The sequence below is a fragment of the Cydia pomonella genome, chromosome 1 (genome assembly GCF_033807575.1).
Source record: "Cydia pomonella isolate Wapato2018A chromosome 1, ilCydPomo1, whole genome shotgun sequence".
Classification (NCBI taxonomy): Eukaryota; Metazoa; Arthropoda; class Insecta; order Lepidoptera; family Tortricidae; genus Cydia; species Cydia pomonella.
In genome coordinates, this window is record NC_084703.1 from 42,849,544 (window position 1) to 42,866,745 (window position 17,202).

Below are 17,202 nucleotides of genomic sequence, written 5' to 3' on the forward strand. Positions count from 1 at the left end.
TTAATAATCTATTATACTTTAAGCTCCAGTTTAGCTTACCCTACTCTGAGTATGGCCCGATATGCTCTTGGCCGATTTATTTGTGGTATAATGTTGCCAGCGTTTAAAAACTGATGATAAAAACTTATTTTACAGGATTTGTCTTTACCATCCCATTACTGGTGCTAGTCATACGAGTATCATAGGGGTTTTTACTATAGCTCGATTTTAATAAATATTACACTTATATGAACCTTATTGGTTCGTCCAAAAGTAGCGCCATCTAGTAGATCAACGGCCGAAGGTATGGCGGCATCGTTTCGAGCGATGGCGCCACAATCTTTAGCCTATGCCCGGTAAGATGGCACCACTTTTGGATATTTGACAAATTTAATACATATTAGTGAAAGAATAAGGATTAAAGTCAAATGGCGTTCTAAAAGTTTTAATCATGTGTCGAAAAATGACAGTAAATTTACTGTGGCTACAAAAGTTTCTTTGAGAATCCACCTTTATTTAAAAATTCTCTTTGCTCATTATAAGCTTTGTCTAAGGGCCATTTATAAAGTTTACATATATAACTCCGTAATAAGCTTCTATACTTGATTATCTTTGTTACGGATATAGTACAGACACCACGGAAGGCTTGCTACCGACCTGAATAGCGGTCAAGTAATGACATTCAGACGGACTGACTCGAACGTACACTGACATCAGAATGATATTTGAATCATGTTATTTAGTTATGGGTTAATACATGTACATTCATTCTGTCATTCTGTTCGTTCGAATTGGCCTGAAAGTTTTAGTAGTGACATCTAATACAGACTAACAGTCTAATTATAGTTTTAGTTAAATTATAGATCAATATTATATCAGTATCTGTTGCGAATGCAACTTACGAGTATTATTATATAAAAATATTCCCAATGCAGTAGCTAAACGCAGTCGTTTATTAGTAAACATTAATGTATTTATTTCAAACATAAAAGTCTAATATAACTGGTTTCTAAATAATGGAATAGCCCATTTTGCATGCAACAAACTCATTAAAAATGCAATAAAAACGTAATAATTCCTGTAAATAGCCTACTAATTAACACCAACCCACATAACAAGTTGCTTAATTACACCCCATATTTGCTAGTATTTTCACGATTCTCTGAATTCATGTATGTTAATAACTCATGTTTTGGAGAAATCTTTTTCATGTCTAGTGCATATCGGTGAATACAATACAATAAGCATTGAAAGTAGCAGATGAAACATCCCACCAAACGGGGTGGCCGACCGAAGATTCGGTTTCGGTTTCGGCCAGTTTCGGCCGTAGTTTAGGTTTCGGCCAAAAAATGCCTGAGCCCTTCGGCCGGGCCGAATCTTACGAAATGGTGCTGCGTCCAATGAAACTAAACTATGTGACAAATACCAAAAATTGGGGAACAAGTAGGACAACAATATTAATATACTGATTTATGTATACAGAAATTAATTGATTTATTGGCAAACACAATTCCCATAATGAGGGCGCCACTGGACGGTCGACACAATCTTAATATGTGTATATAAGCGATTTTATGACATTTTTTAAACGATTTTAAGAAGTTTACAAAAGTTTCGGTATCGGCCGAAACTAGAACCAAAGCTAAACGTTTCGGCAAAAAAAAAAACACGTTTCAGTCGGACACAAAGCAAAAGTATCTGCCACCCTAGAATACCTTTTCAAATGATGATAGAGTCTGTTCCGAAAGAGAAGAGTCGTATAAAGTATTAGGCCCTATACATTCCACGACTCTTTTTTCCGCACAGACTCTACCAAACGTCTAGTTTAAGTTTGCGGTTATATCGATGACGACGACAGATTCGTCGACCGTTCTGGCCTACTGGGTAACCCTGCTTAAGTAACCGATGGTTCTGGGTTCAAATCCCGGTAAGGGCATTTATTTGTGTGATGAGTACGGATAATTTGTTCCAGAGTCTTGGGTGTTTTCTATGCACTTTAGTATTTATATTGATATTATATACATCTGAGTACCCGCAATACAAGCCTTCTTGAGCGTACTGCAGGGCTTAGTCAATTTGTGTAATAATGTCCTACGAGTATAATATTTATTTATTATTAAAGTATTAGAGAACTGATACTTCAGATGCATAGTCTGATAGAACACAGATCTTATTAGGGCAAAGCCAGGGCTAGGTTTCCCTTCTATGGTCAAACAGACAGGTTAGCTTGTGGGTAGGGTTTGCGGATACGGCATGATTGAAATAATGGATGATCCGTGGATCCGAATCCAGATTGGGATAATCTGATACATTTCCGATCTGGATTGCAAACCCTACGTGTGGGCAAGAGGGTGCGGAAAGCAGTTTGCCCAACGGAAAAGTTACTAGGCGCTTCGGAACTTTTTGCTTTACTAAGGGTTGGTTTACACAAAAAAGGTATAGAGCCTCTGTGTCTTGCCTACAGCTATTTACTAATAATAATAGTCGTAAATTAATGTTTAATTAAACATACATAGACCACAGGGTGTATAATTTTGATTATCATCATGATTAGAAATATTTAGACCTCGCAATGTCATTACAAATCAATTAAGTACAATTAGCGCATTCTTTCCATCCTAATTTCCTTGCTGAACACGTCCGACAATAACAGGATCTTAAGTGTTCCGACTTCATTTGAGTGAAGAGTGTCGCCTCATACCGGAGCTGCTAAGAGGGTAAGGGACAGCAACACAAGCCAGCCTTTCGCCGAGACGCTCACTTGCTAAGAATCGAAGACAAAAACTGTTATGTTCAGTGCGCGGGAGTGCGGTGCCGGCGTCTGTTCAACACACTCATATAAAAAGTGTCATTTTATTACATAATAGTGTATTTTAATATCAAAAGATGGCGTTCAAATCGAGTATAGGGCTAGTCTTCCTCGGGTGCCTAGTTGGTGAGTTTTATGTTACGTTTGCGATGCGAATTGATGCCTGCTTATGCTTTTGTTTTTATGCGTATTTTTGTAGCTGTTAGTGGCCGTTTTTTATAAGATGGGGAATACGAATAAATATGTATGTGTGTGTTATTATACTATTGTGCATAGGTATTTTAACCTCATTTAATTTACCTCTAAGCACTGCCTGCCTTATTAAATTGCGCTATTGTTAGAACACCAGTATTTTTATGGGAATATGGTAATAGTCAAATGGGTTTAGAATCATTTCCATCAATACAGTGATGGTCATAATTGTCATAAAGGCACGCGATTTCCGCGACTCGCCTTAATAGAAATTCAATCAATTATATTAATTATTTATCTGTTCTAATATACTTTAATGGGCTTGGACACGTGGTAAATCTGTCAAAAAATTGTCTACGTTTAATGAGTTCACCTGTTAAAAATGAGCTAGAACAGGTTACGTCTGTAGCGACTTTGCAGTCGTCACCAAAATGCTCCTAAACTAGCGGATACTTTTCTAACAGCTTAACAAGATGATGATGATATGTCTTTGTAGACTTTATAGTTATGTAGAACAATTACTATAGACTACTACAGATACTCTTGAAAGCTTTTATCTCCAGTTGGCAAAGCATTTCAGGGTAGCAGATTCTTTTGGCGCGTTGTGCCATCCGCTACTGTTGCGTAACAAATGTGTCAATCCATTTTTCCAATACAACTATGACCTATTTACTTAAGCGACCTTTACTTTGCTTAAAATGCACGACGCCCGTTCGTAAAGATATTGACCTTGTATTCTAGATATGCAATTCCTAGAATGGCCACGGCATTCGGCTACGAATACTAATTAGAGGCCATTAAATACCTACATATTTATAAAACTAGTTTTGTATTTAATATACGTGTGGCCTTTAGACGACGAAAGCCGTAAGTCACTACAGCTTGGTGGTTATAATACGATATTTTATAATCTTAACGAAAATTATATCACCTTTAAAATTTTAACATTAAAGTAAGTTGAGAACCATTGCCGAAGTAATAACAGTCACGAATCGTTAAGTATTGTGCAAGTATTTATAATACCATGTTCTTGGAGTAAAAATGCAGTAAAATTAGGTCAAAAGGCCCAGTGTGATCAGCAGTGGGCCAAAGTAGAGAAATAGTTAAAGTTGAACGAAATGGAAGTACTCTCTCATTCCCTACTATAGTTCGTGTCATCCACGATGACGCGCAAATTTGTCAAATCTAACCTTTAATAACATGACTCGTAAGTCAAGGCACGCGTCTTCGTGTATGACACGATCTATAATATTATAAATGGTTATGGAAGAGCGGCGTCATCTGTCACAGGTATTTTATACTACCTAAAAGACTCCAACCTTTACAATTGTACCCTGTATTATTAACAAAAAACATTTTTCATCATCGACATCATACCGCGCAGACGAAGTTGCAAGCAAAAGCTAGTATGGTATAAAATACCACAGCTGTATGTTTTCATGTTCAACTTGGGTTTCTAAACACCATAGCATGTGCTGCAGCGGTACCATGGTGGCATTTTTATCACCTATCATGACATGCTTCACTTTCGCACTTACACACTCGTTAGAACGTGACAGGCAAGGTGACAAATGATAGAAAGCCGACCATCTTAGCCCTACTGTAGGGTTAAGATGGTCGATTCTTTATCATTTGTCACCATGCCAGTCACGTTCTAACAAGTATGTAAGCGCGAAAGTGAAGGCCATAGTGACAAGTGATAAAAATAGAACCATTATGCCACCGCTGGATGCAAATCTACACTATCACTTCAAAGATAAAGACAAAAGATAAATGATAAAAGTACTTAGTTACCTTGTAGACATCATCAACTTCCTAGCGATGTCCCGACCTTTTGCCACGACTTATGGGAGCCTGGGATCCGTTTGACAACTCATTCCATGAATTGGAGTAGGCATTAGTTTATAACAAAAGCAACTGCCATCTGACCTTATAACTAAAGGGGTAACTAGCCTTTATTGGGATTAAACAGTTTGGTTTTCTCACGTCGTTTTCCTTCATCAAAATATATATAGTCGTTAAAGCGATAGTGCCGAACAACTCATTTGACGAGCCAGGGTTTGTTATCAGTACTCTGACTAAATCAACAATGACTGAAAGAAGCTTTCTGCTCCTGGCGAATAGTTTGCCGGGATCATCACAAAGAAATTTAAAAAAAAAATCTCAACACCGCAGACAGTCGGATATACAATAAAGAGTGCTCCGAGGAACGAAATGTTTGGATGTAATCCTTATTGCTTTTTTCCGCTATCACTCTACGCGACAATATTTCCATCTTCACCACCTAGATGGCTGGCAGTCCTCAACGGTGCGTTTCTCCCGAAACTTCCTGCCTCGCACAGCTAAACTGCGGAATGAACTGTCGCCCGCGGTATTCCCGGCCCGATGCGACCTTTAAACCTTCAATAAAAAAGTACTCCCATCTTTAAAGCCGGCATCATACTTGCAATTCTTTTAGTGTTGCAGGTTTCCATGGGCGACGGTAATTGGTTACCACCAGGCAATTAAATAGTCTGCTTTTTTGCTATAAAAAGGTTTTGGCAAAACAAAAATATTTTTGGTAAAAGCTTTTGTCGCTGATTGTACTTTTCTTATCACGGGCAACTAATAATACTCATCGAGACAATTCTAAACACCCTAAACACAATTAGGTTGCGTTGTTTCATCACAGAGTTCCTACGGCCACCTCCTGTCTCCAACATCAGATCAGCTCGATGGTATCATAATATTGCATTGTCACCCGACTTACATATATATGCAAATTTTCAGCTTAATCGGAAATCGGAAAGTGGATCAAATTTAGCTTCCAAGATTTGACTCTAACAAAATAACATACTAACAGGGCAAGTTAAATAAAACTTGTAGAAGTAAGCCTACGGACAACACGCCGAGAACAAACATGAATCTAACTAATAAGTAACGTAGATAATTTGATGTATCGCGTGATACTCGAATTATTCGATTCGATTTCACCAAACATACATTGAATACAGAATGCGTGACTCAAGTTTTTTTTTTTCACATCTACTTTTACGAAAACTTATATTCAATTATTTATTTATTTATTTAATGTTTATTGCACAAATTTACAAAAAAAGACTACTAATGGCGGACTTGACGCTTTAAGGCATTCTCTACCAGTCAACCATTGGGCTAAACAGAGACAGTTAGTTTGGTGCAGGATTGCAAAAAGTGGTATGAGAATAGACAGAAGTCGAGGTAACTATGATAATTTATACGTACCCAAATATACCTACATATATACATATTCAATAATACTCGTATTAATAAAGGAGATGACATTTTATTTTATTGATTGATTTCTTCCTATTATTTAAATAAATAGTACCTATTAGTGGTACTATACATAATACTACAACGTTTAAAGTAAGGGGGAGGAAACAATCGACAAACGCCTTCAAAACTGAAGTTTTTGTATATCTCAAACTCCCTCTTAACAGGCACAGTTTTAAATATACTTTCGACGTGCGTAGTGTCTGTCGACTTAGTTCTGGGAGGTTAGGTAAGAGAGAAATCAGCGCAAATATGTTGCCTCACCCTCATTGTTGCCTACAACGCTCTTATGATTGGCAATAGATTTAATACCTATTAGCACCCACTCGAAACCTGGCTTCGATAACATCTGGCGGAGTTATATGGTTGCATTCCAAGCACTTTGTCGCTCTGAAGATATCAGCTGGTGCGTGATGGATAGTCATCCACGGTTATCACATGATATTGATACTGCATATTGTTTGTCACCAATGGAAGCGAAGCTTTTACTTTTTGGAACGTGGTAGCGTTTTTTACGCAACAGTCACGTGACGCATATCTTAATTACGTTTGGTATATAACTTGCAAAATTATCTACTTAAACATTTATAAAGTTTAAATGCGTTCAATTTGCGACAATTTTTTAAACAGTTATCCATATTTAAGCGCTACAAAACACTATTTATGAAATTTGCTAAATATATTTCATTTAGTACATTACAATACAAATGCAAATAGTAGGACAAGTATTCGCCAGCGCATCGTACAAAGTTTTACAGTACATAGTGTACATACAGCCCTTTTAATTTTCGATATAGGCACATAGACTAATTAGCAATTACCGCACTAGTGCGGTAAAGTAGCACCGTATATACTGTAATAGTACATTACGATACAAATGCGAAAGATAGGAAATTCAAAACGAGTGGTGATAAATTAAAACACGACCAAAGGAAGTGTTTTAAATCGACACGAGTTGCGAATTACCTATTCGCACATGTATCGTACAACGTTTTACAGTACATATGGCCCTTTAAATGTTCGACACAGTAACGTAATATGATAATTTACGCACTAGTGCGAAAAAGTAGTACCATATGTACTATAAAATAGATTAACCACTTAAAGCCATCTGCACTTATCCTGGGTTAGCTACTAACTTGGAGTTAACCGTTAACCCAGGGTTAAACTGTTCTGGTAACTCCAGGTTTAACCGGTTAACCCCGAGTTAGTGGCTAACCCTGGATGGCGCAAGTGACCCATAGACATCATAACAATGACCTTCAAAACTGTCAACCCAACCGTCAAGTAAAAAAGCGACATCGTTCTGCACCGATTGCCTTCATTTCAAGAGAAAGGCTTATTAGAAAATGGCCGACCTTTAGCTGTCTCATTGTCGCCGAGCAGGAAGTCCGCGGTTTCAATGCAAGCCGCTTTTAACATTAATTCAAGAAATAAATGTTATATGCAATTTAAATAACACACATGAGTTCACATGACTATAATCAAATACATAATAAATATCGCTTAATTAAGCTGCTTAACTTATACTTTACTGGTGGTAGTAATTAATTATTATAGAAAGTATATTTAAAATGTAACAATAAGGTATACATCTTTTTATTTAACTTGCCCTGTTAGTATGTTAGTTTTGTTAGTGTGGATCAAATTTTGAAAGCTTTTGACCCACTTCCTGATTTCCGATTGAGCTGTAATTTTGAATACATACGTAAATCGGATGACAATGCAATGTTATTAAGACATGGAGCTGATCTGATGATGGAGACAGGAGGTGGCCATGGGAACTATGTGATAAAACAATGGAAACTGATTGTGTTTAGGGTTATTAGAATTGTCTCGATGAGTAGTAGTTGCCTCTGGATAGAAAAGAACAGTCAGCGATAAAGACGTGTACCAAAAATGAATTTTTGCACAAAAACATCTTATTTTATTTATGTAAAGATACGTATTCGTACGAAATTTTAACAAAATTCCCTTCTTGAACCATATTTAACGATTGTTTTTTAAACCTTTACGATTGGTCCAACGGCCGAAAAGCATCATAACTCATTAGCATCCGCCATTAACATTAGTGCGTTTTATGCATTATGTTTATAATCTATAATAATGCTTAACATTTTGTACAGTACTAGCGTCATCCGCTCTACCAAAGAAACAGAACCGCAAGCCAGCGAACGCACCGGCGCGCGCGCAGGCCGAGGCAGACCGCGACGCGGAGATAACCAACTCCTGCCCAGACGACGGTTTCTTCGCCGACGCCGAGCAGTGCGACAAATACTATGAATGCAGGTAAGACAACACTTGTGACAGTTGTAACTGGTAACATTATATGCCGCGATAAATCTACTGTTTATCTTGCGCCCCTGCGGTCATCTTCTCTTGATCAAATCGATCCACCTGTAGAGTCAGACCAAGATAACTCTAAAGCTTTGACATATATCTAAGGACGGACCAGCGAGCAACGGTACAGCAGTTTCACGCACACGAATTTGAGCCAATCGTGCAGCCTAACGCCAGAACGTGATTGGCTGATGAGTTTGCATAACGCGCGCGATTAGTCGCCACTCCCCTAGTTGCTTTAGACTGCACGATTGGCTTGAATTTGAGAGTAACACCGCTGCACCAGCACCATTCTTAGTGCCCTTAAGGCCCGCGCTTAGATTTATGTCATGGCTCTAAAGCGATTTTTATAGCACGGACTTCCATGAAATTATGACGTTTGAATAACACTTGCAAGTCTGTGCTTATAAACATCGTTGCAGAGTTATGTCTGATGTCTGATGACCGGTCTAGCCTAGTGGGTAGAGACTATGCCTATGAAGCCGATGGTCTCGGGTTCAAATCCTGGTAAGGGCATTTATTAGTGTGATGAGCACCGATATTTGTTCCTGAGTCATGGGTGTTTTCTATGTATTTAAGTATTTATAACTATTTATATATTATATATATCGTTGTCTTAGTACCCTCAACACAAGCCTTTTTGAGCTTACTTAGTCAATTTGTGTAAAGATGTCCTATTACATAAAATAAAAAAATCTATGTTGGTCTGACTCTAAGAGCGTTTCATCACTTCATTTTAACTCCGATAAGCATCTAAAATATAGTATTACATAATCTGTGGTTAGATACCAACGCCGATTCCTCTTCAGTAGCCTAGGGTCAGACCAAGCTAATTCTGCACAAAGACACTGCCGCACTTTGTCACGTCAAAGCCGTTGAAAAATTAGCTTCGTGATATAGGTAAGCAACGCTGCACCCCATACAAACCCATCACAGCAACTGCTTGAGACAAAGGATGTTATTTCCCGAGTAGGGTATATTATATAAACATTTACTAAATAACTCTTGAGATTTACGAAACCAAAAACAGTTTATTAGCATATGCGCATACGCATTCATTTAAAGCGTGTTGGAATGCAGTCACCTTTTGCTTTGCTGTTTATTTGTAAAATTTATTTTTAACCATCCTTAAAAGGTCGACACTTCGAAACATGTTTATTGAACAAGTTAAATAATAAGTTTAGATTTAGAATTACATTTTCCGATATCATTATTCAAAAAGTAACAAGCTAAAACTTCACAATATGACATAATCTATGCAAAAGTTTAGCTATAAAAAAAACTTGGGTCCTGTTAAAAAGCTCCTCCAATTTTAGAGAGCTCAACTAACTTGCGTCAAATAACTTCGAGCAACACCGGGAAGGGAGACGGCATTCATACTATTTCCCCTCTGCCGGAGCATAAACTGTGCCTATGGCGGTGCATGTTGTGAGTCGTCCGTACACAAAAAGAGATCGAGGTCTGCAAGATTTGTCTCTATGTAATTAGTGTCGTCATTACAGATTGAATTTTGTATGTAGTAAGTGAGAAGTGCGACTGTGTGCACGTTTCCCCCCGCAAAAAATAGCAGAATGATTTGTTCGGTAAGATATCGCTTAGGCTCCTCCCTTCTGACGTGTCAGAAGCCGGTGTTGCTCGAAGTCAAATAAGTATGACTAACATAATCTCTAGATAAAACTCATCAAACCAAAAGAGTGCATACAAAGAGTACTTGGCATTACAATTTGGCTCAATTCTCTCTTATTACTTTCCAGACAGGGTGAGATCATCGAAAAGCTGTGCCCTGACGGCATGGTCTTCAACGACTACAACCCTGATGATGAGAAATGCGATCTGCCTTTCAACTTGGACTGCTCTCAGAGGCCTAAACTACGTAAGTTATTTATATAAATAATCATTGCAAAACGATTTTTTAACGTCAACCTTGTGAGGGTGGCTGATAAAATTGTTTGTGAAAACTTAAAAGACATACTTACTTCACGAGCGCATAACGAAAGAGTTACTTATTTAATTTCATAGCCTTCCTATGGTATGGTCTTCAATCGATATAAAGCAGTGATTTTTAGTTTCTTACGTTTGTCCTTAAGCGCCTAAATAATTACTTACCTAAATATAGTTTATGCTGTAAGTCAAGTGCATTGACTCTTGGTTGAACTCAAGCTTTGATCCAACATAAATAAAATAAGTTTAATGAACTGTTTTGCATTTGCACGCCTGTTTTTTTTTTTACTTTCTGTTGGTATGTGTAACTTCGGAGAAGCTAAATATAGATTCCGATTTTTTGTGCAAATGTTGGTTTTAAAGGGCTTTAATTTGACATTACGTCGTTTGTTTTTAATTTATAGTGCCGGTATTACGGAACATTTAAGCTGTATTTTTAACTATGAAGATTACAATGTCCTTAAAATACAGTATCCATAGATTCCTCAAGTTCAACGCTTGTACTGAACAAAACTGTATTTTTTTTTTCTAAAATATTACGATGCGTACATCTGAAAATTAGAGCCATGTTAAATTAACTTAACTGCCAATTATACTTGGTTGAAATTAGCAATGTTATTTTAAGCCCAAGGTGTATAGCGGAAAAAATAATGTATATTCTATAACACGTGTTATGTGGTTTTGCCCAACGCCGGGTCGCATCACAGCATATAGATTGTGGCATCACGACGTGCGGGGGTCGGCTGGCCGGAACAACTTTCACATCTCAAGGGGAGCCGCTCCATTGTACATACATGCCCGCTATTAATATATTCACTTTTAATTAATAGTCGGTTGAGAATCGTTTGACATTTCTGAGTTAGGCTTAACCACCTATGATTTTTACACGGTGAATGCTACGCAGCTTTATTTAATTTCATTCATGTTGCTTTTTCGCCTTTAAACAAATCTTCAGGTACGAGGTAGTACGAGGAGAAGTATCTGACCAATTCAAATTGTTTTTTTGTGCACAGTCGAGTTTTAAAGCAATATAATGGAGAACTGATAAACCAGTCTGATGATTGAGCCGAAATGACACCATGTAAACTCCACCTATGGTTACAAGACTGGGGAAGATAAATAAGAAAAATACATAAACACTCAGAAAGATATTAAAATATTTCTTACCTATTTAGAGCTCAGCCATGTCTTATTTACATACAAACAAACATTTTATAGTATTAACTCAATTACTGCAAATCCCTCAAGATTCTTCAAGTTTGGTTAAAGATATCCCATTAGGCCACTTACCAATGAAACTCATATCAAACAGGTTTACAGATAGTTGTTTACAAATACTGACCTACTCTGACAACCTGTCTGGCCTAGTAGGTTGTGAACATGCCTATGAAACCGATGATTCCGGGTTCAAATCCTGGTAAGGGCATTTATTTGTGTGATGAGCATGAATATTTGTTCCTGAGTAATGGGTGTTTCCTATTGTATTTAAGTATTTATATATTATGTATTTATATCATTTTCTAAGTACCCACAATACAAGCCTTATTGAGCTTACTGTGGGACTTAATCAATTTGTGTAATTCCGTTCTATAATATTTATTTATTTAATCTCAACAGAGGAGCCCAAACCCACGCTGCACTGCCCGCGCCTCAACGGCTATTTCTCCCACGAGGACCCGAAGGAATGCGGCAAGTTCTACTACTGCGTGGACGGCAAGTTCAATATGATCACGTGCCCCGACGGCCTGGTCTACAATGAGAAGACCGGCATCTGCACCTGGCCTGATGAGGCTAAGAAGAAGGGATGCGGTGCCTCTGGTAATAGAGATTTACTAATTTAACATATCGTATTAAGTTTTCCGTGGTCAACCAGTAACCCTTAGTTTTGCCATGTTCGTGTGTCTGTCCGTCCGCGGATTTACTCCGTGGTCATTAGTGCTAGAACTGCAATTTTGTATATGTATATATACAAATTAACCATGCTGACAAAGAGGTAACTTAGAAAACAACAAAATAATTGCAGTACTTCCCTGCGGTGGCATCATGGTTCCATTTTTATCACCTGTCACTACGTCCGTCACTTTCGCACTGACATACTTATTATTAGAACGTGACAGGCATGGTGACAAGTGATAAAGAGTCAACCATCTTAGCCCCACTCCACGTATTCTTTCGTCCACAGATATATTTTCTGAGAAGGCAATCTCTGTTTGCACCAGTCTAATCAAAATGCTCTGAAACTTTATTCATAAATGTATGTAGTTTTATTAATTACATAGATTTCCATATGAGTCTCATTTACAGTTAGTATTTCTAGCTTGCTTTTAGCACATATATCTTCCTAACACCATCTTACCTTACGCAGATGTGTTCCAATTCGACTGTCCGCCCGTAAATGAGACCTTCGGCCTCACGCACCCGCGCTACGCCGACCCTGACGACTGCCAGTTCTTCTACGTGTGCATCAACGGCAACACGCCCCGCCGGTCCGGCTGCAAGCTTGGGCAGGCCTTCGACGATGTCAACAAGAAGTGCGAGTGGGCGAGGAAGGTCCCTGAGTGGTGAGTATATGATTTTATGTCTTGTTCAGTCGACTGTTCGGAACTGCTGTGAATAAAACTTTCGGCCTCACATATCCGCATTACGCTGTCTCCGACAATTGCCAGTTGTCAACAAAAAATTCGAATGAGCCAAAAGAAAAAATGTTTCGTAGGTTAGCAGTTAGCTTCGCACGGGTTAATAAATTATGCACCCTAAACTTCCCCAAGATTCTCTCTATCGGTAGGTGAAAACCGCATTAAAACCCGTCCAGTAGTTTTTGAGTTTATCGCGAACATACATACTTACGTGACACAAACAGACGCGGTGGGGGACTTTGTTTTATAAGGTGTAGTGATAAAAACTTTCCTAGAAAATTGTTTTGAACATGATATCGTCAACTTGCTTTTTTTTTCAAGAGCTTCTTTTTTTATTTAATGACCTAATTTATATCTTTTAACAAGTAATGTAACACGCTGTTGCTAGAAGTTTAAAAACACGGGTGAGCTGTTTAGGGTCGAACTCTTTTATTATTTATAACGACCTTCTAACCCAGTCGGGGCAGTCGGTAATGACTCTGCATACGAAGCAGTAGGTCCCAGATTCGAATACTGGTTTGTGGTGGCATTTGTGTGTGTGTTTATCACGAATATTTGTTGCAAGTTATGGATGTCATTATAGTATTTTATGCAACAGTTGTATAAGAAGGGTCAAAAAAGGCGAGTGGCGTGAGTTACAATGTGAGCCGGAGCCGAAGGCGTAGGCGAACATTGTAAAGGAATACGCCACGAGAATTTTTTGACCTACTTATACAACGTTGCATACAATATTTTTCCTACGAGTCAACAAAAATAAATCTTAATTTAGGTAAAAAAATTACAGCAAACGTATATAGCCAAGACGCGCAAGCATACCTTGTTACGCGCCCGGCCCGCCCCGGGCCGCGGCCGGCCAGTCGGCGACACCTCCTCGTAACTCATGAGGCCCTGGTACTTGCTACTTGCTAAATTAATTTTTTGGACAGTTTTTTCTCAATTTTGGCCACCGTAGCCTACGGATACTAACAAGCAACGCTAAGCGGTCTTCGTAGTCTATGGGTGTTGCTATATTACGGGTGTCACATGCGTGTTTCTGACTTATGAAGTAATTATTTTTACTATGCAACAGAATGAATATTATGTACGTTGGCAGCAATGCACTTAGTTTAAAACTGTATTCGTTTTGGTTTTGTTAGGTTGGTAGCCATTAATCGCAGTAACATTATAGCTTATAAAAGCACAAGAGCTTTTATGAGGAATAGACAATATAGACTTTTCTTGAAATCTTTTATGTATGTTCTTATATTCGTGTTAATGAATGCATAAATGACAGATAACAGTAGAGGAGTAGGAAAATATGTATTTGAGTACTAACTATGCATGTTATCGGCTAGTGCCCATAGTACAAGCTTTGCTTACTTTGGGGCTAGGTCGATCTGTCTAAGATTATACACAAATATTTATAATTTTGTATCATATTTATAAAAGCGGTGGTAGTCTAGTTGATATGACGTCCGACTTTCAATACGGAAGTCGTGGGTTCAAATCCTGGCTCGTACCAATGAGATTTTCGGAACTTATTTACAGAATAACATTCACATCACTAACTATTCGGTGAAAGAAAACATGGTGAGGAAAGCTTCTTACATACGCGAAGAAATTCAAAGATGTATGTGAAGACCCCAACCCGTATTATGCCAGAGTGGCGACTATAGCCCAAACAATTTTGAACATAAGAAGAAGCCTGTGCCCAGCAGTGGGACGTATATAGGCTGAATTATTATTATTCTTATTTATTATATTTATATCATGCTAAACATTTTTTTATAGCTTTCTCCAGTGTTTATACCTACTCTTTAGCCACTTTTAGTACGAACTTAGAAAGTGGCCACACCAAATTGGAGGATATTGACTTAACTGTTACCCTTCCTTGCAGCGCTGACTGGTACAAAGGTCAACTGACCGACGCCGAGCTGGACGCCCTGGAGAACCCGCCAACACTGAAGCCCAAGCCCTCGAGCTCGCAGCCGAGCCGCCGCAAGCCCATGCGCCCCGGCAAGGGCAAGGTGCTCGATGAGGAATGATTTATTAGACCAATAAACGGGTTAAGTTTTAAGTATATGCGAGTTTTTTAATTACTATACTGAGAGCGGATGGCCTACAATCAAGGCTGTTTTTTGGATTCACGTGAGTCAAAGGAGGATGGACAGATTTGGACATTGGCCCATGAACCGATAAGAATAAGCAACATATCATCGGAAAAGTTCTTATATACTCCATTTTTTGTATGGCAAGATTTGTCAAAAGTCTGTTTAAAAAAAATTACAAAAAACATAAGAAAACGAATAAAAAACTAAAATTATCGACAATAACAAAACCTTATGATCTGCGACACAGAAACTTAGTAGGTATCGAAAAAAAACACTATATAAGTATGTTAACAAGTTTCAACTCACACTAATTTTTGCAGCGATAACTTTTTCACACAAAAATTTGGGACTCCCAATAAAATAAAAAAATAAAAAAAATAAAACTACCTGCCATAGTAAAAGTTTTACAAATATCAATAACCTATCTGGTGACATACCGCTTGCCCTTATTGGTCAAATGGGCCAATTAGTGTTTTTTGCCCACGACAATGACAACGGCCCCTCAAAAGACATGTTTTGGGGTGCAACAATTCATTTTATCTAAGATCATAATCCCAAAAAGAAGGTAATTTACTAAAAAATAAGCATCCCTCCAGAGCCCAGAGGTCGCAGTGGGTTAGTGTATGACATTTATTTCAGTTTCTAATTTATAATAATTTGATTTGTTTGGATCTAAGATCAGTTAATATTATAATGATGAAATTGCAAGGCAGTGAGTAGGTACATTTTTTAGAGTTTCGTAGTCAACTAGGAACCCTTATAGTTTCGATATGTCTGCCCGTCTGTGTCTCTGTCTGTCCGTGGGTTTGCTCTGTGATGGTTAGAGCTAGTAAGCTCAATAGGACCAATAAATATGAAAAATATCGTAAAACAAAAGCTTAATAAATACTTAAAATGAAAACTATAGCAAACATGATTGGTCCAGACGTTTTTGAGTTATTCCAAAAAGTCTTCTCTTCTTAATAAAAAAAAACACGCAGAAAGCGCTGTGAAGGTCCTTTATGCTTGTAATGTAAATGATACTTACTAAGCCTATTCTTACATGGCCCGACATGCTCTTGGCCGATTTTTCGCTTCCGTTTTTCCGTCCTCTCAACGGTTCATTTATTTAAACTTTATTGCACAAAATATGTACAACAATGTACTGTCCGGACAGCAATCAGTATCATGGTCGCATTTTTATCACCTGTCATGCCCCTGACGTGCGCCGGCTCGTTGGGTGGATATATTCGAAAAATCGCGGGACACTTCAGGATGCGACTAGCCCAGGACGGGGATAAGTGGCGTACACGAAGAGAGGCCTATGCTCAGTAGTGGGTGACTGGAGGCTAATAATGATGATGAAATTATGAATGATGCGTCACTTTCGCACTTACATACTTGTATGTAAGCGCGAAAGTCACGGGCATAGTGACAAGTGATAAAAACGGAACCATGGTGCCGCCGCAGGAAAGGTTAGAATCTAAAATTAATCCAAAATTCTTAACCCGACTGCTCACCGGAATTACAGTATCCCGAAAAAGTATCGAAGCAACAAAAACTGAACTCAACCTAGACAGTTGCCGCTGGCTGCCTAAAATTATGGCTTGGCATTTAACTATGGTGTAAATCCACAAAGGCCAAAGCTAGCAGACCACTCGGCAATGTAATCCAAGTCAGCATTTATAATGGGATATCCTTGCTAAGATATGAGTATAACCACGTCCACCTGCGCGTACAACTGAAGATCGTCTGCGTACAAATTGAAAAAGCTTTAAATCTTGGCGATAATAAGATTAACTAATAAAGATTGAAAGCTAAAGTTTCATAAGTACAGTCAGCGTCAAATACTTCGTAGCAGTCAAAGTAGCCAAATAGTTCGGTACACCATATATTTAGTATGGTGTACCGAACTATTTGGTAACTTTGACTGCTACGAAGT

At 38.2% G+C, this 17,202-nt stretch overlaps 1 protein-coding gene across 1 annotated transcript; it reads left to right on the forward strand.

Annotated features, from left to right (window-relative positions):
- The first annotated feature begins 2,753 nt into the window (after positions 1-2,753).
- LOC133524104 (protein obstructor-E) lies at positions 2,754-15,252 on the forward strand. Its single transcript, XM_061859953.1, has 6 exons — positions 2,754-2,914; positions 8,401-8,563; positions 10,369-10,487; positions 12,173-12,373; positions 12,921-13,116; positions 15,068-15,252. Exons 1-6 carry the CDS (start codon positions 2,866-2,868, stop codon positions 15,213-15,215), a joined length of 876 nt encoding a protein of 291 aa, XP_061715937.1. The 5' UTR covers positions 2,754-2,865; the 3' UTR covers positions 15,216-15,252.
- Positions 15,253-17,202: the final 1,950 nt, after the last annotated feature.

What these genes read in the sequence shown, in the direction of transcription:
- LOC133524104 (XM_061859953.1), top strand. Translation starts at nt 2,866, where the DNA reads ATGGCGTTCAAATCGAGTATAGGGCTAGTCTTCCTCGGGTGCCTAGTT. An exon ending in GAAGGGATGCGGTGCCTCTG is followed by an intron (nt 12,374 to 12,920) that starts GTAATAGAGATT and finishes TACCTTACGCAG; the next exon opens with ATGTGTTCCAATTCGACTGT. An exon ending in GCGAGGAAGGTCCCTGAGTG is followed by an intron (nt 13,117 to 15,067) that starts GTGAGTATATGA and finishes CCTTCCTTGCAG; the next exon opens with CGCTGACTGGTACAAAGGTC.